The 21,406-nt window shown below is 42.3% G+C and overlaps 1 protein-coding gene and 1 long non-coding RNA gene across 2 annotated transcripts in view; one reads left to right on the plus strand and one right to left on the minus strand.

The window, feature by feature from the left end:
- Positions 1-8,454: 8,454 nt before the first annotated feature.
- TACR1 (tachykinin receptor 1) overlaps positions 8,455-21,406 on the minus strand; it is a 178,978-nt gene continuing 166,026 nt past the window's right edge. Inside the window, exons 5-6 of the mRNA XM_086327761.1 lie at positions 13,418-13,614; positions 8,455-11,670 (exon numbers count right to left, since the gene is read on the minus strand). Coding sequence (XP_086183887.1) covers positions 11,379-11,670; positions 13,418-13,614 — 489 coding nt within the window. The 3' untranslated portion in view covers positions 8,455-11,378. The remainder of the gene's footprint in view (positions 11,671-13,417; positions 13,615-21,406) is intronic.
- On the plus strand, positions 13,613-20,118 carry LOC147363651 (uncharacterized). The gene is made up of 2 exons (XR_015137346.1): positions 13,613-16,316; positions 19,314-20,118. It is a non-coding gene; the product is annotated as an uncharacterized LOC147363651 (long non-coding RNA).

A 21,406-nucleotide genomic window follows, 5' to 3' on the forward strand; every position in this document is an offset into this window, starting at 1 on the left:
ATGTAAGGGTGGGCAAAATAATGGACAGAAATGGTAAGGACCTAAAAGAAGTAGAAGAGATAAAGAAGAGGTGACAAGAATAGACAGAAGAACTATACAAAAAAGGTCTTAATGATCTGGATAACTATGATGGTGTGGTCACTCACCTAGAATCAGACATCCTGGAGTGTGTATAGTCAAGTGGGCCTTAGGAAGCATTACTATGAAAAAGCTGTGGAGGTGATGGAATTCCACCTGAGCTATTTCAAATCCTAGAAGATGATTCTGTTAAGCTGCTGCAGTTAATATGTTAGCAAATTTGGAAAACTCAACCGTGGTCACAGGACTGGAAAAGTTACATTTTCATTCTAATCCCAAAGTAGGACAATACCAAAGAATGTTCAAACTACTGAACAACTGTGCTCTTTTTACATGCTAGCAGGATTATGCTCAAAATCCTTCAAACTAGGCTTCAGCAGTACACGAATCTAGAACTTCCAGATGTACAAGCTGGTTTTCAAAGAGGCAGAGTAACCAGAGATCAAATTGCCAACATTCATTGGATCATGGAGCAAGCAAGGGAGTTCCATAAAAACATCTACTTTTGATTCATTGATTATACTAAAGCCTTTGCCAACAAAGATCTGTATAGTCAAAGCTATGGCTTTTCCAATAGTCATGTACTGATGTGTGAGTTGGATCATAAAGAAGGCTGAGTGCCGAAGAATTGATGCTTTCAAATTGTGTTGCTAGAGAAGACTCTTGAGAGTCCATTAGACTGCAAGTAGATCAAACTAGTCAATCCTAAAGGAAATTAACCCTGAATATTCATTGGAAGGACTGATACTGAAGCTGAAGCTCCAATACTTTGGTCATCTGATGTGAAAAGCTGATTCATTGAAAATGACCCAGATGCTAGAAAAGATTGAAGACAGAATGAGAAGGGGGTGGCAGAGGATTAGGTGATTAGATAGCATCACTGAATCAATGGACATGAGTTTGAGCAAACTCTGCAGGATAGTAGAGGACATTGGAGCCTGATGTACTGCAATCCATGTGGTGGTAGAGAGTTGAACATGACTTAGTGACTGAACAATAATAAAAGTACTGAGAATGTCACTTAAAAGTGCATGTAAATCCTTTCATAAATTTGGTGAAAACAAATGAATATGTATTTAATCCCTGAACAGGTAAGGGATCTCCATGTAGAAAACAATGGAAAGAATTATAAAGGAAGAAACGCAGATTTGAACAGAAGCAAGAAGAACAACATCCCTGAATCCTGTGGAATGGAAACCACACTCATAGAAAGTTAGACAAAACGAAACAGCTGAGTAATATATCCCAGATGAAGGATCAAGATTACACCCAAAAAGAACTACATGGAGTGATTTTAGGCAATTTATTGGAAAAAGAATTTAGAATTATTACAGTGAAGGTGATCTAAGATCTTGGGAAAAAATGGAGGTAAGATTGAGAAAATGCAAAAAATGCTTAACAAAGACTTAGGAGAAATAAGAATAAACAAACAGAGATGAACAATACAGTAAGTAAATGAAAAATGCACTAGAAGGAATCACTAGCAGAATAACTGAGGGAGAAAAACGAATAAGTGGCCCGGGAGACAGAGCAGTAGAAATCACTGCCACAGAACAGAATAAGGAAAAGAGAAATAAGAAATGAAGAAACCTTTAGAGAACTCTTAGATGATATTAAACGCACCAACATTCACAAAATAGGGTTCCCATAAGGAGAAGATAAATAGGATCTCAGAAAATATTTGAAGAGATAATTGCTGAAGACTTCCCTAATATTGGAAAAGAAACATTCATCAAAGTCCAGGAAGCACAGAGAGTACCAGACAGGATAAACCCAAGAAGGAAAGTGCTGAGACACATAGCAATCAAACTGACAAAAATTAAAGACCAAGATAAAATATTAAAAGTAATCAGGAGAAAGTGACAATATACAAGGGAACTCCCATAAAGTTATCAACTGATTTCTCAGCTCAGACTCTGCAGGCCAGTTGGGAGTGCATGATATATTCAAAGTGATGAAAGGGAAGAACCTACAACCAAGATTACTCTACCCACCAAGGCTCTCATTCAGATTTAATGGAGAAATCAAAAGGTTTACAGACACACAATACCTAAGAGAATTCAGCACCAATAGGCCACTTTGGAACAAATGCTAAATGAACTTCTCTAGAGGGGAAAGAGATCAGCAACTTAAAATAATCTGTACATATATAGACTGCTATAGCAAAACCTTATGAAAATAGCAAATCCCGAAACTACAACACACACACACACACAAGCAGCCCAAACACAACACTAAAGATGGTCATCTCACCTCAAGTGGAGAGAACAAGAGAGGAAGGAGAGAAAAAAGACCTAGGAAAACAAACCCAAAACAGTTAAGAAAATGGCAGTAAGAACATAATCGTTACCTTAAATGCATTAAGAAATGGATTAAATGCTCCAACCGAAAGACAAAGACTGGCTGACTGGATAGAAAACAAGACCCACTTCAGTCCTAGGGACACATACAAACTGAAAGTGAGGGGATGGAAAAAGGTACAGTAAGTCCCCCACATAAGAACCTTCAAGCTGCAAGCTTTCAAAGGTGCACATGTACACTTGCTTGTGCAATCGTGTAAGTTAGTTAGCATGTCTGGTGTACATTGTCATATGCATACGTCCTCTACAAGTGGTTGTGCTTTTGCGTACAGTGCTGGGTAGAGTACAGTAGTACAGTATCTTTATTTCAGGCCCAGGATGTCCAAAAGCAAGTATAAAAAGGTGAGGTGATGTAGCTGGTACTGCTCAGAGATGCCAAGTACCAAGAAAGGATGAAGACAGAGAAAGAAATAACAGAAGCACCAAGGAGATTCATGATGCAGGAAATGGCAAGGAGATTTCTTTATTTGAGGAGGCACCGTTAGTTTGTGAGGCACAGGATCCATTGTAGAATGGTACATGAAAGTTGCTGCAGCTGTTGAGAATGTAATCCAGTGCTACTGTGTCATTTGTGATGAGGAAAAAGGAGCTACTACCTAGACATCACTGGATCATTTTTTCAAGAAAGTGGATAGAACTGACTCCAGCAAGCAACAGGAACCTGTGCCGTCAAGGTCAGGTGTGAGTGAAATTGCAGCTTACTGTCCACGTCCCCCACTCTGCTTATCCCTGGTAGTGGGCATAGCTCTCTATTCCCACTGTGAAAACTCCTAGTGGAATATTGGGATCAATGCAGAGATATTGAGGACTTGGCAGAATGCCTGCCATAGTTAGTGATGTGGGATCTTCAAATCAGAGAGGACAGAAGGATAATGATGTGAGGAGTCAATGGGGGAGCCTCATGATTACCTCCCCCAATCAGATCAGGAGTTCTCCTGGTGGGAACAGAAGCAGAAGTGATTGTATGTATGATGAGTACAGTTATATGAGAACTCCCCATTTCCGGATTGGCATTTTCTTCAAATCTATAACCCAAGCAACATCTAGGCCTAGGAAAGTTATGTTCTTGGCACTGGCTCCTGGGATACTTTAAAGTGATGTCCCCACCTGCTGGTAGAGGGCATTTGGCTTTAGTGTTGGATACTGCTTTCATTTGAATCCATAACCTGCATATTTTAATAGAGACCTTCAGAGGGCACCCAAGACCAGTCCTGTGGCCCAAAGATGGAGCCTGGAGAGGGGTGAGAGTAGAGGCAGTGGTGGTCAGATTCTACTGGGACTGTCTTTTGATTTGGGAGGATTTAAATCACTTCATGGGAAATAGATGGGGAAACAGTGGAAACAGTGTCAGACTTTATTTTTTGGGGCTCCAAAATCACTGCAGATTGTGACTGCAGCCATGAAATTAAAAGACACTTACTCCTTGCAAGGAAAGTTATGACCAACCTAGATAGTATATTCAAAAGCAGAGACATTACTTTGCCAACAAAGGTCCGTCTAGTCAAGGCTATGGTTTTTCCAGTGGTCATGTATGGATGTGAGAGTTGGACTGCGAAGAAGGCTGAGTGCCGAAGAATTGATGCTTTTGAACTGTGGTGTTGGAGAAGACTCTTGAGAGTCCCTTGGACTGCAAGGAGATCCAACCAGTCCATTCTGAAGGAGATCAGCCCTGGGATTTCTTTGGAAGGAATGATGCTGATGCTGAAACTCCAGTACTTTGGCCACCTCATGCGAAGAGTCGACTCATTGGAAAAGACTCTGATGCTGGGAGGGATTGGGGGCAGGAGGAGAAGGGGATGACAGAGGATGAGATGGCTGGATGGTATCACTGACTCGATGGACGTGAGTCTGAGTGAACTCCGGGAGTTGGTGATGGACAGGGACGCCTGGCGTGCTGCGATTCATGGGGTCACAAAGAGTCGGACACGACTGAGAGACTGAACTGAACTGAACTGAACTGAAAGTCAACAATAAACCCAATTGAAAAATCAACAACTGAAAGAGGGTTAAAGCAAGTGTGTCCATCTGATACGAGAAAACTTAGAAGTTTGTGGAAATAAATCAATATAAATAAGTATAAATAAATAAAATAAATATAAATATAAATAAATCAATGGGAAAACATTTCTGTGAGTGACTATATGTGCATTGCCATTGAGGAAAACATTGGACTTAAGATTTTGTTATCTTTTTACAACATTTTGTGTGGTGAGACATCAAGAATTCTTTCTAGCATCTCTGTTTTTACATTCCTCCCCCTGGACTATGATGAACATCTGTCTACCCCTCTGGACTGTGAATTTATTGAGGGTGGACACCATGTGCTATTGAAATTTACGTTTCCAACCCTCCTCTCCCTCACAGAGTGCCTGCTATATCATGACAAATCTCCAGTGGATGAAGTTGAATCATCTGCTATCAAATCCTTTTTTTTTTTAAACTTTTTATTTTGTATAGTGGTATAGTTGGTTAACAATGTTGGGATAGTTTCAGGTGAACAGCAAAGGGACTCAGCCATACATGCACATATATCCATTCTCCCCTAAATGCCTCTCCCATGCTGCCACATAACATTTGAGCAAAATTCCATGTTCTAAACAATAGACCTTATTGGCTATTCATTTTAAATATAGCAGTGTGTACATGTCCATCCCAAACTCCTGACTATTCTTTCCTCTCATCCTTCCCCCATCAGCTGTCAAATTCTTGTAGGTATAAAATTAGCAGAAAAGTTCTACCTCTCTTTGTGAGATAGTGTTTGGCTTGTCCCCAAATTCTTGAGGTCAACACAGAATCATGTTCATAATCACCCATAAGAGAATCTTTTTTTTTTTTTTTTTTTGACTGTCTGGACCAGCCCAGGTGGCTGCCATCTTGGAGGAATAGTTGCTGTCCCATAGGACACTTCTGCCAAAACAGGTACTTCTCCAGGTGGGTATGGGTCAGTGAGTCCCTTTTCAATGAGGAAATGGGCAGAGGAGCACGACCAGATCCAGAAAGAGCTTTGTGAGCAGTGAGCACGCACTGCCTTACCTTACTTCCTCCACTCTGTCCCATGGCCTCTTCATGTGCTAACATTGTTCTTTAAATTTATATACTGGCATGGTTAGGAGATGACAGTACTGGATCCTGGAGTCCCTCTGGAGCCTGCTATTCTCTCAGCCCAATCTAGTGTCTGGATTTCTTGCTGCAGCTGTTTCTTTTGCGTTTTCGCACTAACTCAGGAGCCCTGCTCTGAAAGTCCTCTTAGTTTCGGAAAATGGGTGAGTGGGCAGTGAAGTTGGGAAGGGGATTAAAGAAAAGAGTGGATGAGCAGGTACATGAGGGAGCAAGAGCGAACTTGAGATGGGAAAGGAAATTTGTTAGGGATGGTGGGGTTTCACTATTATGCCTCACTCTCTTTATTAAAGGGTGTACTAAGAAGGCATCCAGAGTAGTGGGATTAAAACTTAGAGATTTCAGCAGGGTGTGTGTTAGGAGGAGAGAGTTTCTAGGGATAAAAATAATGTTGGAATAAAGAATGGAGAACAAAAGGAAACTGGACATAAAAAGAAGAGGAAAGAGACAAAGGACACATGCACAGAATGCAGAGGACTTGGCTTAGAATCTGTCAGTGTGAAAATCTCTGAAGCTAGTGGAATAGATGCTGCTAACGTGCCAGCAGAGAAAGGCAGGGTCAGGGCAGCAACCACAGTGGGGCTCATGTCATTGCTATTGCTGATACAGGAGGTCACATTTCTAATTAGCAGCCTTTTTTCCTAACTGCACTGCTTGAGAAAGAACCAAAGATCACAATCACTTTGTATTGATCCCAGGTGGTGCTAGTGGTAAAGAATCCATCTGCCAGTTCAGGAAACGTAAGAGACATGGGTTAGATCCCTGGGTTGGGAAGATCTCCTGGAGGAGGAAATCTTCCTCTTTGAGAGTCACACATGAATGAAGCAACTTAGCACGCACGTACATGGCCTCATTTCTCTTCCTCCCTGTTTTCCTAACTGCTGCTTAATGAGGGCATTTCAGAGCATTGCCTATGGGATTCAGGAAAGCAGTTTCTGCAGTCAGATTCTCCCTTCACTTTTTAACTTATTTTTGTCCCTGCGGGGTCTCTGCTGCTTCTTGGGCTTCTCTCTAGTTCAGGTGCGCAGCTTCTCATTGTGGTGGCTTCTGTTGTTGCAGACTTCAGAAGTTGCAGCATGTGGGATCTTCCCAGACCAGGGATCAAACCTGTGTCTCTTGCATTGGCAGGTGGATTCTTTTCTGTGGAGCCAGCAGGGAAGCCCCTTCCCTTCACCTTTGAAGATGGAGAAGAACATTTTTGATGTGTCTCCACCTTGCCTGCCTCTGTTTGAGGACTTGACTGAAACCCCTTCTTGGGTTTCAGAGCTGGGAAGATCCATTTACTCATGAAAAGGATCTGATGCAGCTATGCAGGGAGAATTACCAAAGCCAGAATGGCTCTTAAGTCACCTTCATGGTGTATGAGGCCATGTGCCTACACAGGACTAAATGAAAATGTCTTTGAATTTCTGCAAGAATGTCCATACTCCACAGCTGATATTATTTCTTGACCTATAATTAAGCTTTGTATTTTCTTCAGCTAACAAATATTCATCTCTCCAATGAAGAGTAAGCCCAGCCCTTAATCCTGAATTGGGTGCTTTTACTGTCACAAACATCTTTAAAGATGTTCTACAACTTTAACTCATCTGGGTGCCTGAAGTGAATTATGGTTTTGTTCCAAAGTTGTTTCAAGTTTCCTGGCAGCCATTCTGGATCTCCCGGGGCTCCCCTACCTCTGTGTTCTGAAGGCCTCGGGGCTCCTGTTCCCTCTCTTGTAAACAGTTTATTTTCTCTCTTTCTCTGGAGAGAGGAGGGAGAATGATTTCTTCTGAGATGATTCAGGTTTTGCACCCTTTATTATACACACACACACACACACACACACAATGTTTTACATATGATTTGTGGGGAACTTGAAGGGAATTTGTGGATTCCTTGAAGCTTATCCAGGCACCTCAATTTAAGTCATCTTAGTTTTAACATGAACATCCTTATTATTTATTTGTTTCTGATACTCCCCATGTTGCATAGGTGTCTAGATTTTCCTCAAAATTCACTCTCGTAAAGCCTTACAGTCTCTATCACTGCAAGTCTTCCACCAGCTGCTCATCACTCTTTTGAGGGGGCATGCCTGAGGGATGAGGCAGTACAGGGTGGCCCCTGCTTCCTGGGCTCTCTTCCAGGTTGCCAGGGCTCACAGAAATTAACCACTGATGTTTCTAATACTGCCAAGGGCTTCCTGACATGTTTTCAAACACAGAGGGCTGGACCAAAGCTCTGGTGGTGGCTGTGGGAGTGATGGCACAGATCTCTCTTCAGGAGAGAGCTGGCCATGGGAGTGTAGTCAGCTGCCTGCCTCTAGCTGCAGTACCTTCAGGACCCACCATAGTGTTCAAGCCCAGACTACTCTCTCCCTAGATAGCTCCCAGTCAGTGAGAGTCTGTTGGGGGTTTGAGGCCTGGCCATTTCTGCTAGTGTGGGGCACCCTTTGCATGCAAGCTGGTGGGCCAGTTGAGACTTTCCCAGGGCTGTACCTCATATGGAAGCTCCTCCTGCTCAATCTCCCTCCATCTTTTTCCCAGGCATCAGATTTCCACAGTCTCAAGGCCCCTCCAACCTGTCCTCCTCACCCCTTATCTTTTCCAAGTGTTCCCTAACAAGTCTCTTGCACTTCCAACTCTGTCCTGGTGTCTGCTTCTGGGAAGACCTGAACTGACACAATTCTACTCATAGGCGACTCTGTTGGTCACTTCACACAATCCCATACTACCTTCCCAGATCCCCACCCAGAAATCGTTCCCACATCTTGCCAACCCATTTTGTCACAAAGGTAGGAGTTTGCTGGGTGTTGGGCTCCATTCTTTTGTCTATGCCATTTGTTAGGGTTCGTAGGACCACCCCATTCAGTATCTTATACGGTGCTTAGTTTCCCTAGAGATGAGACAGAGGCAAGAAGTAGTCAAAAACATACTTTATTTCTGTATGGAGATTTTTCCAGGATCCCAGGTTGGATAGTATAGAAACCTTAAGAACTACCTGTCTTTGCTTACATGGTTCTTCCTGAAAGCCAGGTCAATAAGTTTAGCTCCCAAGTCCCCTTTTCCCAGGGTTCCACCTAGCCTTTCTGAGAAAAAGGAAATTCCACTATGTCCCAGTGCTTTAGTGGGAGGTGAGGAAGATAAGAACTCTTGTCTTTTAGTTCTTCCCATTTAGTCTTCCTCCCCATCCCTCAGTTGCTATGGTTCTACTGTGTGTCTATGATATACATTAATTTCTGTCTGTGAAAGAACAAGGAGGAATTGGCACAGTATAAATAGCTCACGGACAGCAATTGGATCCCACATTTTGGAAGTAACATAACAAAGATGGCCCAATGATGCCTTCTATTTTATCCCTACTGAACAGAATATCAAGGAAAACCACTTAGGAGATAAACGCAGGGTGACACATTTCTATAAGAGTGAGACCCACGCACAGTACAAATCATGGTGTTCCTCACAGGGGAGAAGACAGCACTTTTATCAGGTAAGTGGGTGTTGGAGGGTGGGTCAGGGGAAGGCTTGATGGGCTCTCTCTCTCAGAGGAAACGTTCTGCCATATTTGACACTGCCCCCTCCTACAATGTGCAGCGATGATGCTGTCCAACCACATCCCTTCAGTTCCTCTAGATTGGCTGATGCTCTCTTTGGAATTATCTCAAAGAGCTTCCATTGCAAAAGGCTATCTTAAGGGCTTTGACTTTGACCCCATTATATATGTTGAGTGTGGGTCTTTAGAATCCTGTGGAGAATCTGCTTCTCAACTGCCTCCATGCCTGCTGGGCAGCCTAGACCAACTAAGACTGGTGAGTTAGCAATGGCCTGTCTGATAGGCTTTCTCAAGAACAGAAGAAGCTGTGTGTCCCCAGCTCAGGGCCAAGTCCAGATTAAGTGTTCAACAGTCCTTGTTAAATTCAACTCTAACCTCTTCCATAGAGAGAAAGTCCCCCTACTCCTTAGCATTTTCTTCTTGGGTACTTCTCATAATCATGCCAGTTCTTTACATCCCTCTGACGTGAATAATCCATACATGGCCTGATTCTTTATTAGAAGTATGACTAAAATGTTTTGGGCACTGACTTTTGTTGCCCCTAAATTAAGTATTCCATCCACATGTTTACACTGAGCTGGTTTCCTTAGTTTAATCCTCCTTGTTCTGCTTTGGCGAATGTGGCTGTCAGGTCCTTCTGGCTTCTACTATTGCTATACAGCTTCTTCCTGGCCTGCCAATGCCCTAGCAGGGCTAGGGCCAGCACAGCTGGTAAGGGCTGTAAACCTGATGTGCACCACTGTTCTCCTTCAACACGATGGACGCAGGACTTGTGCATGCATTCTTCAAACCATGAGGAAGGCATTTATATGGTTACATGTTGTCTCTGCTTTCAGCCACATCTGGTCAAAGCACAGATCTGGAGACAGAAAGAAATTACATGCTCACCTGCTGTGACCCCAAAACTGTGTTAGGACACGAAGTTCTCCTGGTTCATGACTCTTTGTTGACCGACTCTTCTTCTTTAGGGTTTATTGATCATTCTACCTCTTTTAGGCAGGAGGTCAGCAAAGCCAGTGGCAGGAAGGGGAGATTCAGAGCCTAAAGAGAGATGTAAGGTGGCCTCTTCCCTCAAATGTGGTTGCAGGGCACAGCCTCCTCAGTCATTGAGCATCTGAGCACATGCCTAATGCTAGTATAAAGAAAAATCTGCATGAGTGCCCCTGCCTTAAGATAACCAAAAGGCCAGAGCAGGGAGCCCACGTGTTTGTCTTTCCCAGTGGTATTCTCTAGCTGTGAGACCTAGCCTGCTAAGGCCTGATAGAGAGATGCAAGTCTTGACACAAAGTCCTCTGCTCTGTCAAAGGCAAAAATCTTTCAGGAGAAGGAGAGTACTCACAGTTCCAGGACAAATCAGAGAATGTCATATGTGGATATTAATACATGGTCTTAGCAGTTGCTACATCTCAAAGAGCTGGGCATTAAGTCACTAGACTTACTGCTCCTATTATTCCATTTTGGGTTTAACAAACAAAAAACACATACAATCATTGAACCGATGAATGTTAAAATTTGAAGGGACAACTAGATGATGTCATTCAGCCTTTTAGTTTTACAAATAAGGAAAGAGAGGATCAGATTAAGTGTTGCACAGTTCTCCTGAGTCTTGGTTCATAACAGACATTAACTAGTATCAGTGGACATATTCTATTTGCATTGGTGGCTCAGGAGAGTCAATGGGGACATAATACAAATGAATCTGAAACTCTCAATCCCATGATACATTGATTTACTGAGATGCCAAAAGGGGCTTCAGAAGTATACCTTATTTTCATTGGTGCTTAGAAGAGAAGGTTAAATCTTTCATTCAGATTTTAGCTGGTTTCTCTTTTTGTTTACATTATCAAGCAGAGGCTGATGCAGTGTGAGCCACCAGCTAAAGGAAAATAATCTAAGCAAGACTGAGAACACCTTTATTGAAGTAAGACAGGGTCTTACTTCAGATCAGTTTGATTTGTTTCTGCACTGCAGGAATCACCCTGAAATGAGCACATGCAATTGAAATTAATTCTAGAATCTTGGAATGGATTGTAGAGAAAATCAAGTTTAACCTTCTCATTGTACAGGCTCAGAGAAGTCAATGATTTTTTGGGGTCACGCAGCGTGTGTGTGACAGAGATATAGAAGAATGTAGGTTTTTAACTCCAGAATGGAATGTTTTACTCAAACTATTCTCAGACTTTCACAAGCCCCAAGGGTGTTTCTTATGGATTTTATACTAAAGATTTATCCATGCATGAAGTGAAACAAGACAAAGATAGAGGTGGCCGTGCCTGCTGAAAGCCCCGTGGTCTAGGAGAGCATGTTGGAGTAGAAGCTGAAGCTCTCCATTGTGGTCTTAGAGTCGCTGTGAGAGGGGTCATTGGAGATCTGGTGCAGGGACGAGGGCACGGCCTTGGGGCCTTCCTCCAGGTCTTCGTCATGGGCCCCCACCACTGTGGAGACAGTGGTCTCCAGGCGGCTGACTTTATAGATGCTGCCTTGGGTCTGGAGGTACCTAGTGGATTTCATTTCGAACCCTTCATGGTCACCAGTACTGATGAAAGGGCAGCACCGAAAGGCATGCTTGAAGCCCAGACGGAACCTGGAAAGAGAGTGGATGGACAAGTAACGCTTGCGTATGGCCTGCTATCAGGGGTGTTCCCACCATTGCAGAAGCTGTTTAATATGAGGGTATACCCAAATGAGACTCTGTCTTCTTATTTTTTTAATTAATTGATAACTGGAGATGCTAAGGGCAAAAGATTCAAAGGTCAGTCATCAAGGTCAACTCCAGGATTAGAACCCAAGTTCATGTGAAACGCAAGTCTGTACTGAGGGTGGCAGTTGAAATATGCTGCCTCCACCGGCTCTGGGTCAGCTCGGCATCAGTAAAAACATTCACCGAGCGTTCATCACGTGCACAATACAGTGTCAAGACCCAGTCCTTTCCCTCAAGTAGCCCACTGACTTTCTACCAATCGTGACCCTTCAGTGTGCCTCAGTTTCCCTGTGTTTTGAGCAGGAAGAATCAGCTTTTACTTAAAAGATGTGCTGAGAGATTTAACCTAGAAATGTTTAGGCAGGTTGTGAGGCTCTTAGAAGAAAGATACATCTGTGAGTTAAACAAAGACCATTTGGACAAGTCCCAGGGAATACCTGTCTTCAAAGTCACAGCCCCTGAGTGTCTCATTCATGGGAGGCTCCTTATAGGCTGATAACTGTTGGCTATAAATGTAACAAATCTTTTATCCCTCCCCCTCCTTCTCCTGTCTCCCTTCTTCACACAGAGGCTGCGGTGGTGCTCCAGATAACTGAACTGCCACCACAGCTTCCCACAGCTCTCCCTTTTGGAGACTCTGCACTCTATGGTGGATTCCTTATTGCTGATCACCATTCCTGAGGGTTCTTTCTTTTCTTACTTGTCTGAAGTTGGCTTCCACTTCAGGGCAGGCTCTCCTGGCCCCTGTGGCCAAACAAAGGCAGGCCTTTGAGGCTCTGACTTCTTTTTGCTTACCCTGTCCTGCTAGAAGTGCTGGAAGAAACTGGACAAAGCTACCTAAAAAAATTTTTTTAAGATTTTTTTTTTGATGTGGACAATTTTTAAAGTCTATTGAATTTGTTACAATATTGATTTTGTTTTGGTTTTCCGACTGCAAGGCATGTAGGATCTTAGCTCCCCGACCTGGAATTGAACCCACCCCACCCCTGCTGCATTGGAAAGTGAGGTCTTAACCACTGGACTGCCAGGGAAGTCCCTGCCCAGATGGGCTGGGAAGAGGAAAATGAGAGATCAGAGAAGGGAAAAAAATGCCATGTGGTAGATAACATTCAAATGGCATCAATCTCTCTCTCTCTTGTTCTCTCTCACTTTCTGACTCATTCATTCTCTGACTCTTTCTCTCTCTGATTCTTTGTCTCTTTCTGCATGCACAACTCTCTGTGAATGGAATCCTTAGAGCAGATTGAACAAATTTGTGAACTTGATCCAGCTGGCAACCTGATTTATGTATATTAATCACAGAGAGTTTTTATCTGCCCTGCACCCGACCCTCCAATGCTGGGTAACTAGTGCTTAAAAGTCTGAAGATTTCAAATATGGGTATGTGTTTCTGGCTCCCCTTGGAAAGGAAAAAAAAATCTTCTCGTGGCTCCTATTCCTGCATGCTGACAAGACCATTTGTCTTTGTAGTCCCCAAGCAGCCAACCTAATTGAGCAGAGCCAGCTGTGAGAGACAAGTGAGTGGTGCAGACTATAGAAAACTAATCATCACGTGGTTCAGTCAGCAGGGATTCAACAGAGGGATTAGTAGGGTCTTGTCCTGGAGAGAGTATGGGGGATGAGGTCTTACCTGTCGTTGAGACAGCAGTAGATGATGGGGTTGTACATGGTAGAGCTCATGGCCAGCCACATGATGGCCAGGTAAACCTGCTGAATAAACTTCTCCAGGTAGAGATCAGGGTTGATGTAAGGCAAGAGGAAGAAGATGTGGAAGGGCAACCAGCAGATGGCAAAGGTGCATACAACAACGATCATCATCTTAACCACCTGGCAAGAGAGTGAGACAGGTAAGACTAGCAGCACATCTTCCCTTTATAATGGTTATTTTCTCTCTTATCCTGCCCACTTACTATGCACAGTGTGCTATGTGATATAAAGTAACTAATGATATAGTAACACCTTTCAAGGTGGAGGAAGGACCACTTATATGTGGCACCAAAGGACTTTGGTTGTATCAGTGATTCCCAAGAGTGGCCCCAGGACAAGGAACATAAATATCACTTGAGAAGTTGTCAGGAATGCAAAAGTCCTTAGACTGCATTCCAGTCTATCTGAATCAGAAACTTTGAATGTGGAACTCAGAATTCAGTGTTCGAGAAGCCCTTCTGATTATTCTCATGTGCGTTCATGTTTGAGAATATCATATCATACTTCTGGGAAATGGCTGGAGAAGCCAAGGGAGACCAGATTAATGAGCAAAGGGTGTTCAGGAGGAAAAGATCCCGGAATGGGGAGAAAGCAGCAGAAGGAAAAGGGCCATGAGTCAGAGTAGGCTGCTAGACTTGAAGACTCTGGGGGAAGGAAAGAGAATGGGTAGGATTTGGATAGCTGCAGCAAGGGACTGTCAGATGTTTAAAGGGAATATTCATAAAATGGCTTTATGAATATAGGGTGATATAATCCATTCCTTTTCATTCCCAAGACATCTTAAGAGAAAGAATGACCTAGAAGATGTGTGGCCAACATAGTAGAATAGGAAGGCAGTGAGTTCATCCCCTCACATGGGCACAGCAGAATTACAACTAGGTACAAAGCGACTACATATGGGAGAAGCTGAAGACTAGCAGGAAAGATTTTCTACAACTAAAGATATACAGAAGGAATCACAATGAGATGGGTAGGAGGAATAGAGATGCAATGTAGTGAAGATCCATACCCTGGGGAAGGTAAACCACAAACGGAAGGATAATCACAATTGCACAGTTCCCCCCGAGGAATAAGAGGCCTGAGCCCCACGCTGGGTTCCTGGTGGGTCCTGGACTGGGAAGACAACACCCAAGACTCTCTGACTTTGAAAGCCACCAGGGCTTATACACAGGAGTGCGAGAAGATCGTAGGAAACAGAGATTCTGTTCCTAAGAGAGCCTGAGTCAGACCTACCTGCTGACCTTGAAGAGTTTCCGGGAGAGGCAGCAGGCAATTGGGACCACCTCTGGGATGAAAATACTGGTCGCAGCCATTTTAGGGAGTTCATTCTACATTGAGGACATTGGTTTTGGCAAATGTCATTTTGGAGTTCTCCTTTTAACTTATCAGATCTGGGAGCTTACCCACACACCAGTGGGCTGATGCCGGCCCCAGAGGCCTCATTGGCCCGTAGCCACATGCCCTAGAACCTATCCCTGTGCACTAGTGGCCAATAGCCACCACACAAGGCAGGTCTGGCAGTGAACTGGGCTGGGAGCCTCACCTACAGGCATGCCCACAGTAGTCAGATCCACCGCAGCAGAAGGGCACACAGAGCACACACAGGGGGCACCCTTAGAGCATAGAGCTGACCAGACAGGAGTGTGCTGCTGGGTCCCGCCGGACAGCTCCAACATAAAGCCACTTCTCCAAGGTCAGAACATGTAATCAGTTTACCTGATATATAGAAATAGGCACAGAGAAATAAACACGCAACATTTAAGCTGGCTTAAAACTCGACATTCAAAAAATGAAGATCATGGCATCTGGTCCCATCACTTCATGGCAAATAGATGGGGAAACAGTGGAAACAGTGGCGGACTTTATTTTTTGGGGGGGCCCCAAAATCACTGCAGATGGTGACTGCAGCCATGAAATTAAAAGATGCTTACTCCTTGGAAGGGAAGTTATGACCAAACTAGATGGCATATTCAAAAACAGACATTACTTTGCCAACAAAGGTCCATCTAGTCAAGGCTATGGTTTTTCCAGTAGTCATGTATGGATATGAGAGTTGGACTATAAGGGAAGCTGAGTGCCGAAGAATTGATGCTTTTGAACTGTGGTGTTGGAGAAGACTCTTGAGAGTCTCTTGGACTGCTAGGAGATCAAACCAATCAATCCTAAAGGAATTGAATATTCATTGGAAGGACTGATGCTGAAGCTGAAACTCCAAGACTTTGGCCACCTGATGTGAAGAGCTGACTCATTTGAAAAGACCCTGATGTTGGGAAAGATTGAAGGCAGGAGGAGAAGGGGATGACAGAGAGTGAGATGGTTGGATGGCATCACTGACTCAATGGACATGAGTTTGGGTAAACTCCAGGAGTTGGTGATGGACAGGGAGGCCTGGCATGCTGCAGTCCATGGGGTCGCAAAGAGTCAGACGTGACTGAGCAACTAAACTGAACTGAACTGAACCGAAGGAATTCCATACCGTTCTCCATAGTGGCTGTACCAATTTACATTCAAAACAACATTGTAGGAGGGTTCCTTTCTCTCCACACTCTTTCCAGCATTTATTGTTTGTGGATTTTTTTTTTGATGATAGCCGTTCTAGTTGGTATGAAGTGATATCTCATTGTAGTTTTGATTTACAGGAGATCAGCCCTGGGATTTCTTTGGAGGGAATAATGCTGAAGCTGAAACTCCAGTACTTTGGCCACCTCATGTGAAGAGTTGACTCATTGGAAAAGACTCTGATGCTGGGAGGGATTGGGGGCAGGAGGAGAAGGGGACAACAGAGGATGAGATGGCTGGATGGCATCACTGACTCGATGGACGTGAGTCTGAGTGAACTCCCAGAGTTGGTGATGGACAGGGAGGCCTGGAGTGCTGTGATTCACCGGGTCGCAGAGAGTCGGACACGACTGAGTGACTGAACTGAACTGAACTGAATACTTAGCAATGTTGAACATCTTTTCATGTGTCTCTTGGCCATCTATATGTCTTGTTTGGAGAAATGTCTATTCAGGTCTTCTGCCCATTTTTTGATTGGGTTGCTAGTTTTGATGCTGTTAAGCATTATGAGTTGTTTGTAAATATTGAAGACTAATCCCTTGTTGGTCACATCACTGGCAAATATTTTCTCCTAATCTGTGGTTTGTCTTTTTGTTTTGCTTATTGTTTCCTTTGCTGTGCAGAAGCTTTTGAATTTAAGTTAGTCCCATTTGTTTATTTTTGTTTTTGTTTCCATTATTTTGGGAGATGGATTGAAAAAGATATTGCTGTGATTTATATCAGAGAGTGTTCTGCCTGTTTTCCTCTAGGAGTTTTATAGTGCCTAGTCTAACATTTAGGTCTTTTTTTGTGTGTGTGTGGTATTTTTTAAATTTATTTTTTAATTGGAGAATAATTGTTTTACAGAATTGTTGCTTTCTGCCAAATATCAGCATGAATCAGCCATAGTTATCCATAAGTCCCCACTCTCTTGAACCTCCCTCCTGTCTCTCTCCCCATCCCACCCCTCTAGGTTGTTACACAGCCCCTGTTTGAGTTCCCTGAGTCATTCAGCAAATTCCCATTGGCTATCTATTTTGCATATGTTAGCGTATGTCGGAGAAGGCAATGGCACCCCACTCCAGTACTCTTGCTTGGAAAATCCCATGGACGGAGGAGCCTGTTAGGCTGCAGTCCATGGGGTCGCTAAGAGTCGGACACGACTGAGCAAATTCACTTTGACTTTTCACTTTCATGCATTGGAGAAGGAAATGGCAAGCCACTCCAGTGTTCTTGCCTGAAGAATCCCAGGGACGGGGGAGCCTGGTGGGCTGCCGTCTATGGGGTCGCACAGAGTTGGACACGACTGAAGCGACTTAGCAGCAGCAGCAGCAGAATAAAGTTGCTTGAAGTCTGAGTGAAGTCCTGGAGTACATATGCATAGCGTATGTATTTCCATGCTACTCTCTCCATACATCTCACTCTCCCCTTCCACATGCCCCCTACACTGTGTCCATAAGTCTGTTCTCTATGTCTGTCTCTCTACTGCTGCCCTGCATATAAATTCATCAATACCATCTTTTTAGATTCCATATATATGTGTTAGTGTACAATATTTATCTTTCTCTTTCTGACTTAGTTCCCTGTGTATAAATAGGATCTAGTTTCATCTACCTATTAGAACTGACTTAAATGAGTTCTTTTTTATGGCTGAGTAATATTCCATTGTATATGTGTATGTGTATATATATATATATATATATATATATAAAGAAGTTGTGGTACAACTTTATAAAACTTCTTTATCCATTCATCTGTTGATGGACATCTAGGTTGCTTCCATGTTTTAGCTATTGTAAATAGTGCTGCAATGAGCATTGGGGTTTGTGTATCTTTTTTGGTTTTGGTTTCCTCAGGGGTATATGCCTAGGAGTGGGATTGCTGAGTCATAGGTTTTATGTTTTATGTTTTCTAGTTTTTTAAAGAAATCTCCATACTGTTTTCCATAGTGGCTGTATCAGTCTACAGTGCAAGAGGGTTCCCTTCTTTCCACACCTTCTCCAGCATTTATTGTTTGTAGACTTTTTGACGATGGCCATTCTGACTGGAGTGAGGTGATATCTCATTGTAGTTTTGATACGAAGTTCCCTAAGAATGTGTGATGTTGAGCATCTTTTCATGTGTTTGTTAGCCATTTGTATGCCTTCTTTGGAGAAATTTCTGTTTAGGTCTTTCCCCCTTGTTTTGATTGGGTTTTTTGTTTTTCTGGTATTGACTTGTATGAGCTGCTTGTATATTTTGGAGAATAATCCATTGTAAGTTGTTTCATTTGCTATTATTTTCTCCCACTCTGAGGGTTGCCTTTTCACCTTGTTTATAGTTTCCTTTGCTGTGCAAAAGCTTTTAAGCCTAATTAGGTCCCACTTTTTTCTTTTATTTCCATTACCCTAGGAGATGGGTCATAAAGGATCTTGCTTTGATTTATGTCAATGAGTGTTGTGCTATGTTTTGCCTATGAGTGTTCTGCCTATGTTTTCCTCTAAGAGTTTTATAGTTTCTGGTCTTACATTTAGGTCTTTAATCCATTTTGAGTTTATCTTTGTGTATGTTGTTAGGAAGTGTTCTAATTTCATTCTTTTACATGTAGCTATCCAGTTTTCACAGCACCACTTATTGAAGAGGTTATCTTTGCCCCATTGTATATTCTTGCCTCCTTTGTCAGAAATAAGGTACCCATAGGTGCATGGATTTATCTCGGGGCTCTCTGTCTTGTTCCTTTGGTCTATATTTCTGTTTTTGTGCCAGTACCATAGTGTCTTGAGGACTGTAGCTTTGTAGTATAATCTGAAGTTAGGAAAGTTGATTCCTCCAGCTCCATTCTTCTTTCTCAAGACTGCTTTGGCTATTTGGGCTCTTTTGTGTTTCCATACAGATTGCTTAATTATTTGTTGTAGTTCTGTGAAAAATACCCTTGGTAGTTTCATAGGAAGTGTATTGAATATATTCGAATCTTTGTGTAGTGTTCTTTCTTATCTCTTGTAATATTCGTTATTTTAATGTCTATTTTGTCTTATATGATGGTTGTTACTCCAGCTTTCTTTTGATTTCCATTTGCAAGGAATATATTTTTCCATCCTCTCACTTTCAGGCTATATGTATCTTTAGGTCTGAAGTGGGTTGCTTGTAGACAGCATATATGTGGGTCTCTTTTTTGTATCCATTCATCCAGCCTGTGTCATTTGGCTGGAACATTTAATTGATTTACATTTAAAGTAATTATTGATATATATGTTCCTATTGCCATTTTATTAATTGTTTGGGGTTTGTTTTTGTCACTGCAGATGGTGATCACAACCATGAAATTGAAAGACACTTGATCTTTGGAAGAAAAGCTATGACAAACCTAGACAGCATATTAAAAAGCAGAGACGTTACTTTGCCAACAGGTCTGTAAAGTCAAAGCTATGACTTTTTCAGTAGTCATGTATGGATGTGAGAGTTGGACCATAAAGAAGGCTGAGTGCTGAAGAATGGATGCTTTTAACTGTGGTGTTGGAGAAGACTCTTGAGAGTCCCTTGGACTGCAAGGAGATCAAATCAATCAATCCTAAAGGAGATCAATCTTGGATATTCATTGGAAGGACTGATGCTAAAGCTGAAACTGCAATACGTTGGCCACCTGATGTGAAGAGACAACTCATTGGAAAAGACCCTGATGCTGGGAAGAATTGAAGGCAGAAGGAGAAGGAGACAACAGAGAGTGAGATGGTTGGATGGCATCACTGACTCAGTGGACACAACTTTCAGCAAGCTCTGGGAAATGATGAAGGACAGGGAAGCCTGGTGTGCTGTAGTCCATGGGATTACAGAGTTGGACATGGCTGAGCAACTGAACAACAAATTGCCATTTTCTTAATTGCTTTTGGTTTGTTTTTGTAGATCTTTTTCTTCTCTTATATTTCCTGACTATATAAGTCCCTTTAACATTTGTTGTAAAGCTGATTTGGTGGTAGTAAATTCTCTTAACTTTTGCTTGTCTGTAAACCTTTTGATTTCTCTATCAATTTTGAATGAGATCCTTGCTTAGAGTAATTTTGGTTGTAGATTTTTCACTTTCAGTATTTAAAATATATCCTGTCATTCCCTTCTGGCCTACAGAGTTTCTTCTGAAAGATTAACTGTTAAATGTATGGAGTTTCCTTTGTATGTTACTTGTTGCTTTTCCCTTGCTGCTTTTAATATTCTTTCTTTGTCTTTAATCTTTGTTAGATTGATTAGTATATGTCTTTGGCATGTTTCTCTTTGGGTTTATCCTGTATGGGACTCTGTGCTTCTGGGACTTGATTGACTATTTCTTTTCCCATGCTGGGGAAATTTTCAATTCTAATCTGTTCAAAAATTTTCTCATACTCTTTCTTTTCTCTTCTTTTTTTTTCGAATATTGGTGCATTTAATATTGTCCCAGAGGTCCCTGAGACTATCCTTAGTTCTTTTCATTCTTTTTCCTTTATTCTGCTCTTTAGCAGTTATTTTACACCATTCTATCTTCCAGCTCACTTATCCGTTCTTCTGTCTCAGATATTCTGCTATTGATTCCTTCTAGAGTATTGTTAATTCCAGTAATTGTGTTATTTGTCTCCGTATGTTTATTCTTTATTTCTTCTATATGTTTGTTAATTGATTCTTGCATCCTCTACATTCTGTTTTCGAAGTTTTGGATCATCTTTCCTATCATTATTCTGAATTCTTTTCTGATAGTTTGCCTATTTCCTCTTCATTTATTTGGACTTGTGTGTTTCTAGGTTGTTCCTTCATTTGTGCAGTATTTCTCTGCCTTTTTTCTTCTTTTTTTTTAACTTGTTGTGTTTGAGGTCTCCTTTTCCCAAGCTTTGAGGCTGAATTCTTCCTTCCTTTGGTTTCTGCCCTTGTAAAGTTGGTCCAGGGGTTTGTGTAAGCTTCATGTAGGGTGTGACTTGTGCTTGCATTCGTTTGGAAGGGGGTGAGTTTTTTTTATCCTTCTGATGGGCAGGGCTGAGTGAGGTGGTAATTCTGTCTGCTGATGATTGGGTTTGTATTTTTGTCTTGTTTGTTGTTTGGATGAGGCATCTTGCCCAGGGTGCTACTGGCAGTTGGGTGATGCTGGGTCCTATATACAAGTGGTTGCTTTTGTGGTAGTTCTCACTATCTGATACTCCCTAGGGTTAGGAGTTCACTGATAGTCTAGTGTCTTGGAGTCAGTGCTCCCACTCCAAAGGCTCAGGGTTTGGAGATTCTCCAGGGAATAGAGATTCCAGAGGTGGTTTGGTATGGTATTAAATGGGATTAAAATGAATATACAGAAATGAGAAACAAAAGATGCACCCCAGACCAATAGCAATTACAAAATAAGGCAAATAATAACTAAAATAATAGAATATACACACATACGTATACA

This window comes from Bos grunniens, chromosome 11, assembly GCF_055505025.1.
Source record: "Bos grunniens cultivar Pamir isolate PY7600 chromosome 11, Bosgru_T2T1.0, whole genome shotgun sequence".
In the NCBI taxonomy this organism is placed as follows: domain Eukaryota; kingdom Metazoa; phylum Chordata; class Mammalia; order Artiodactyla; family Bovidae; genus Bos; species Bos grunniens.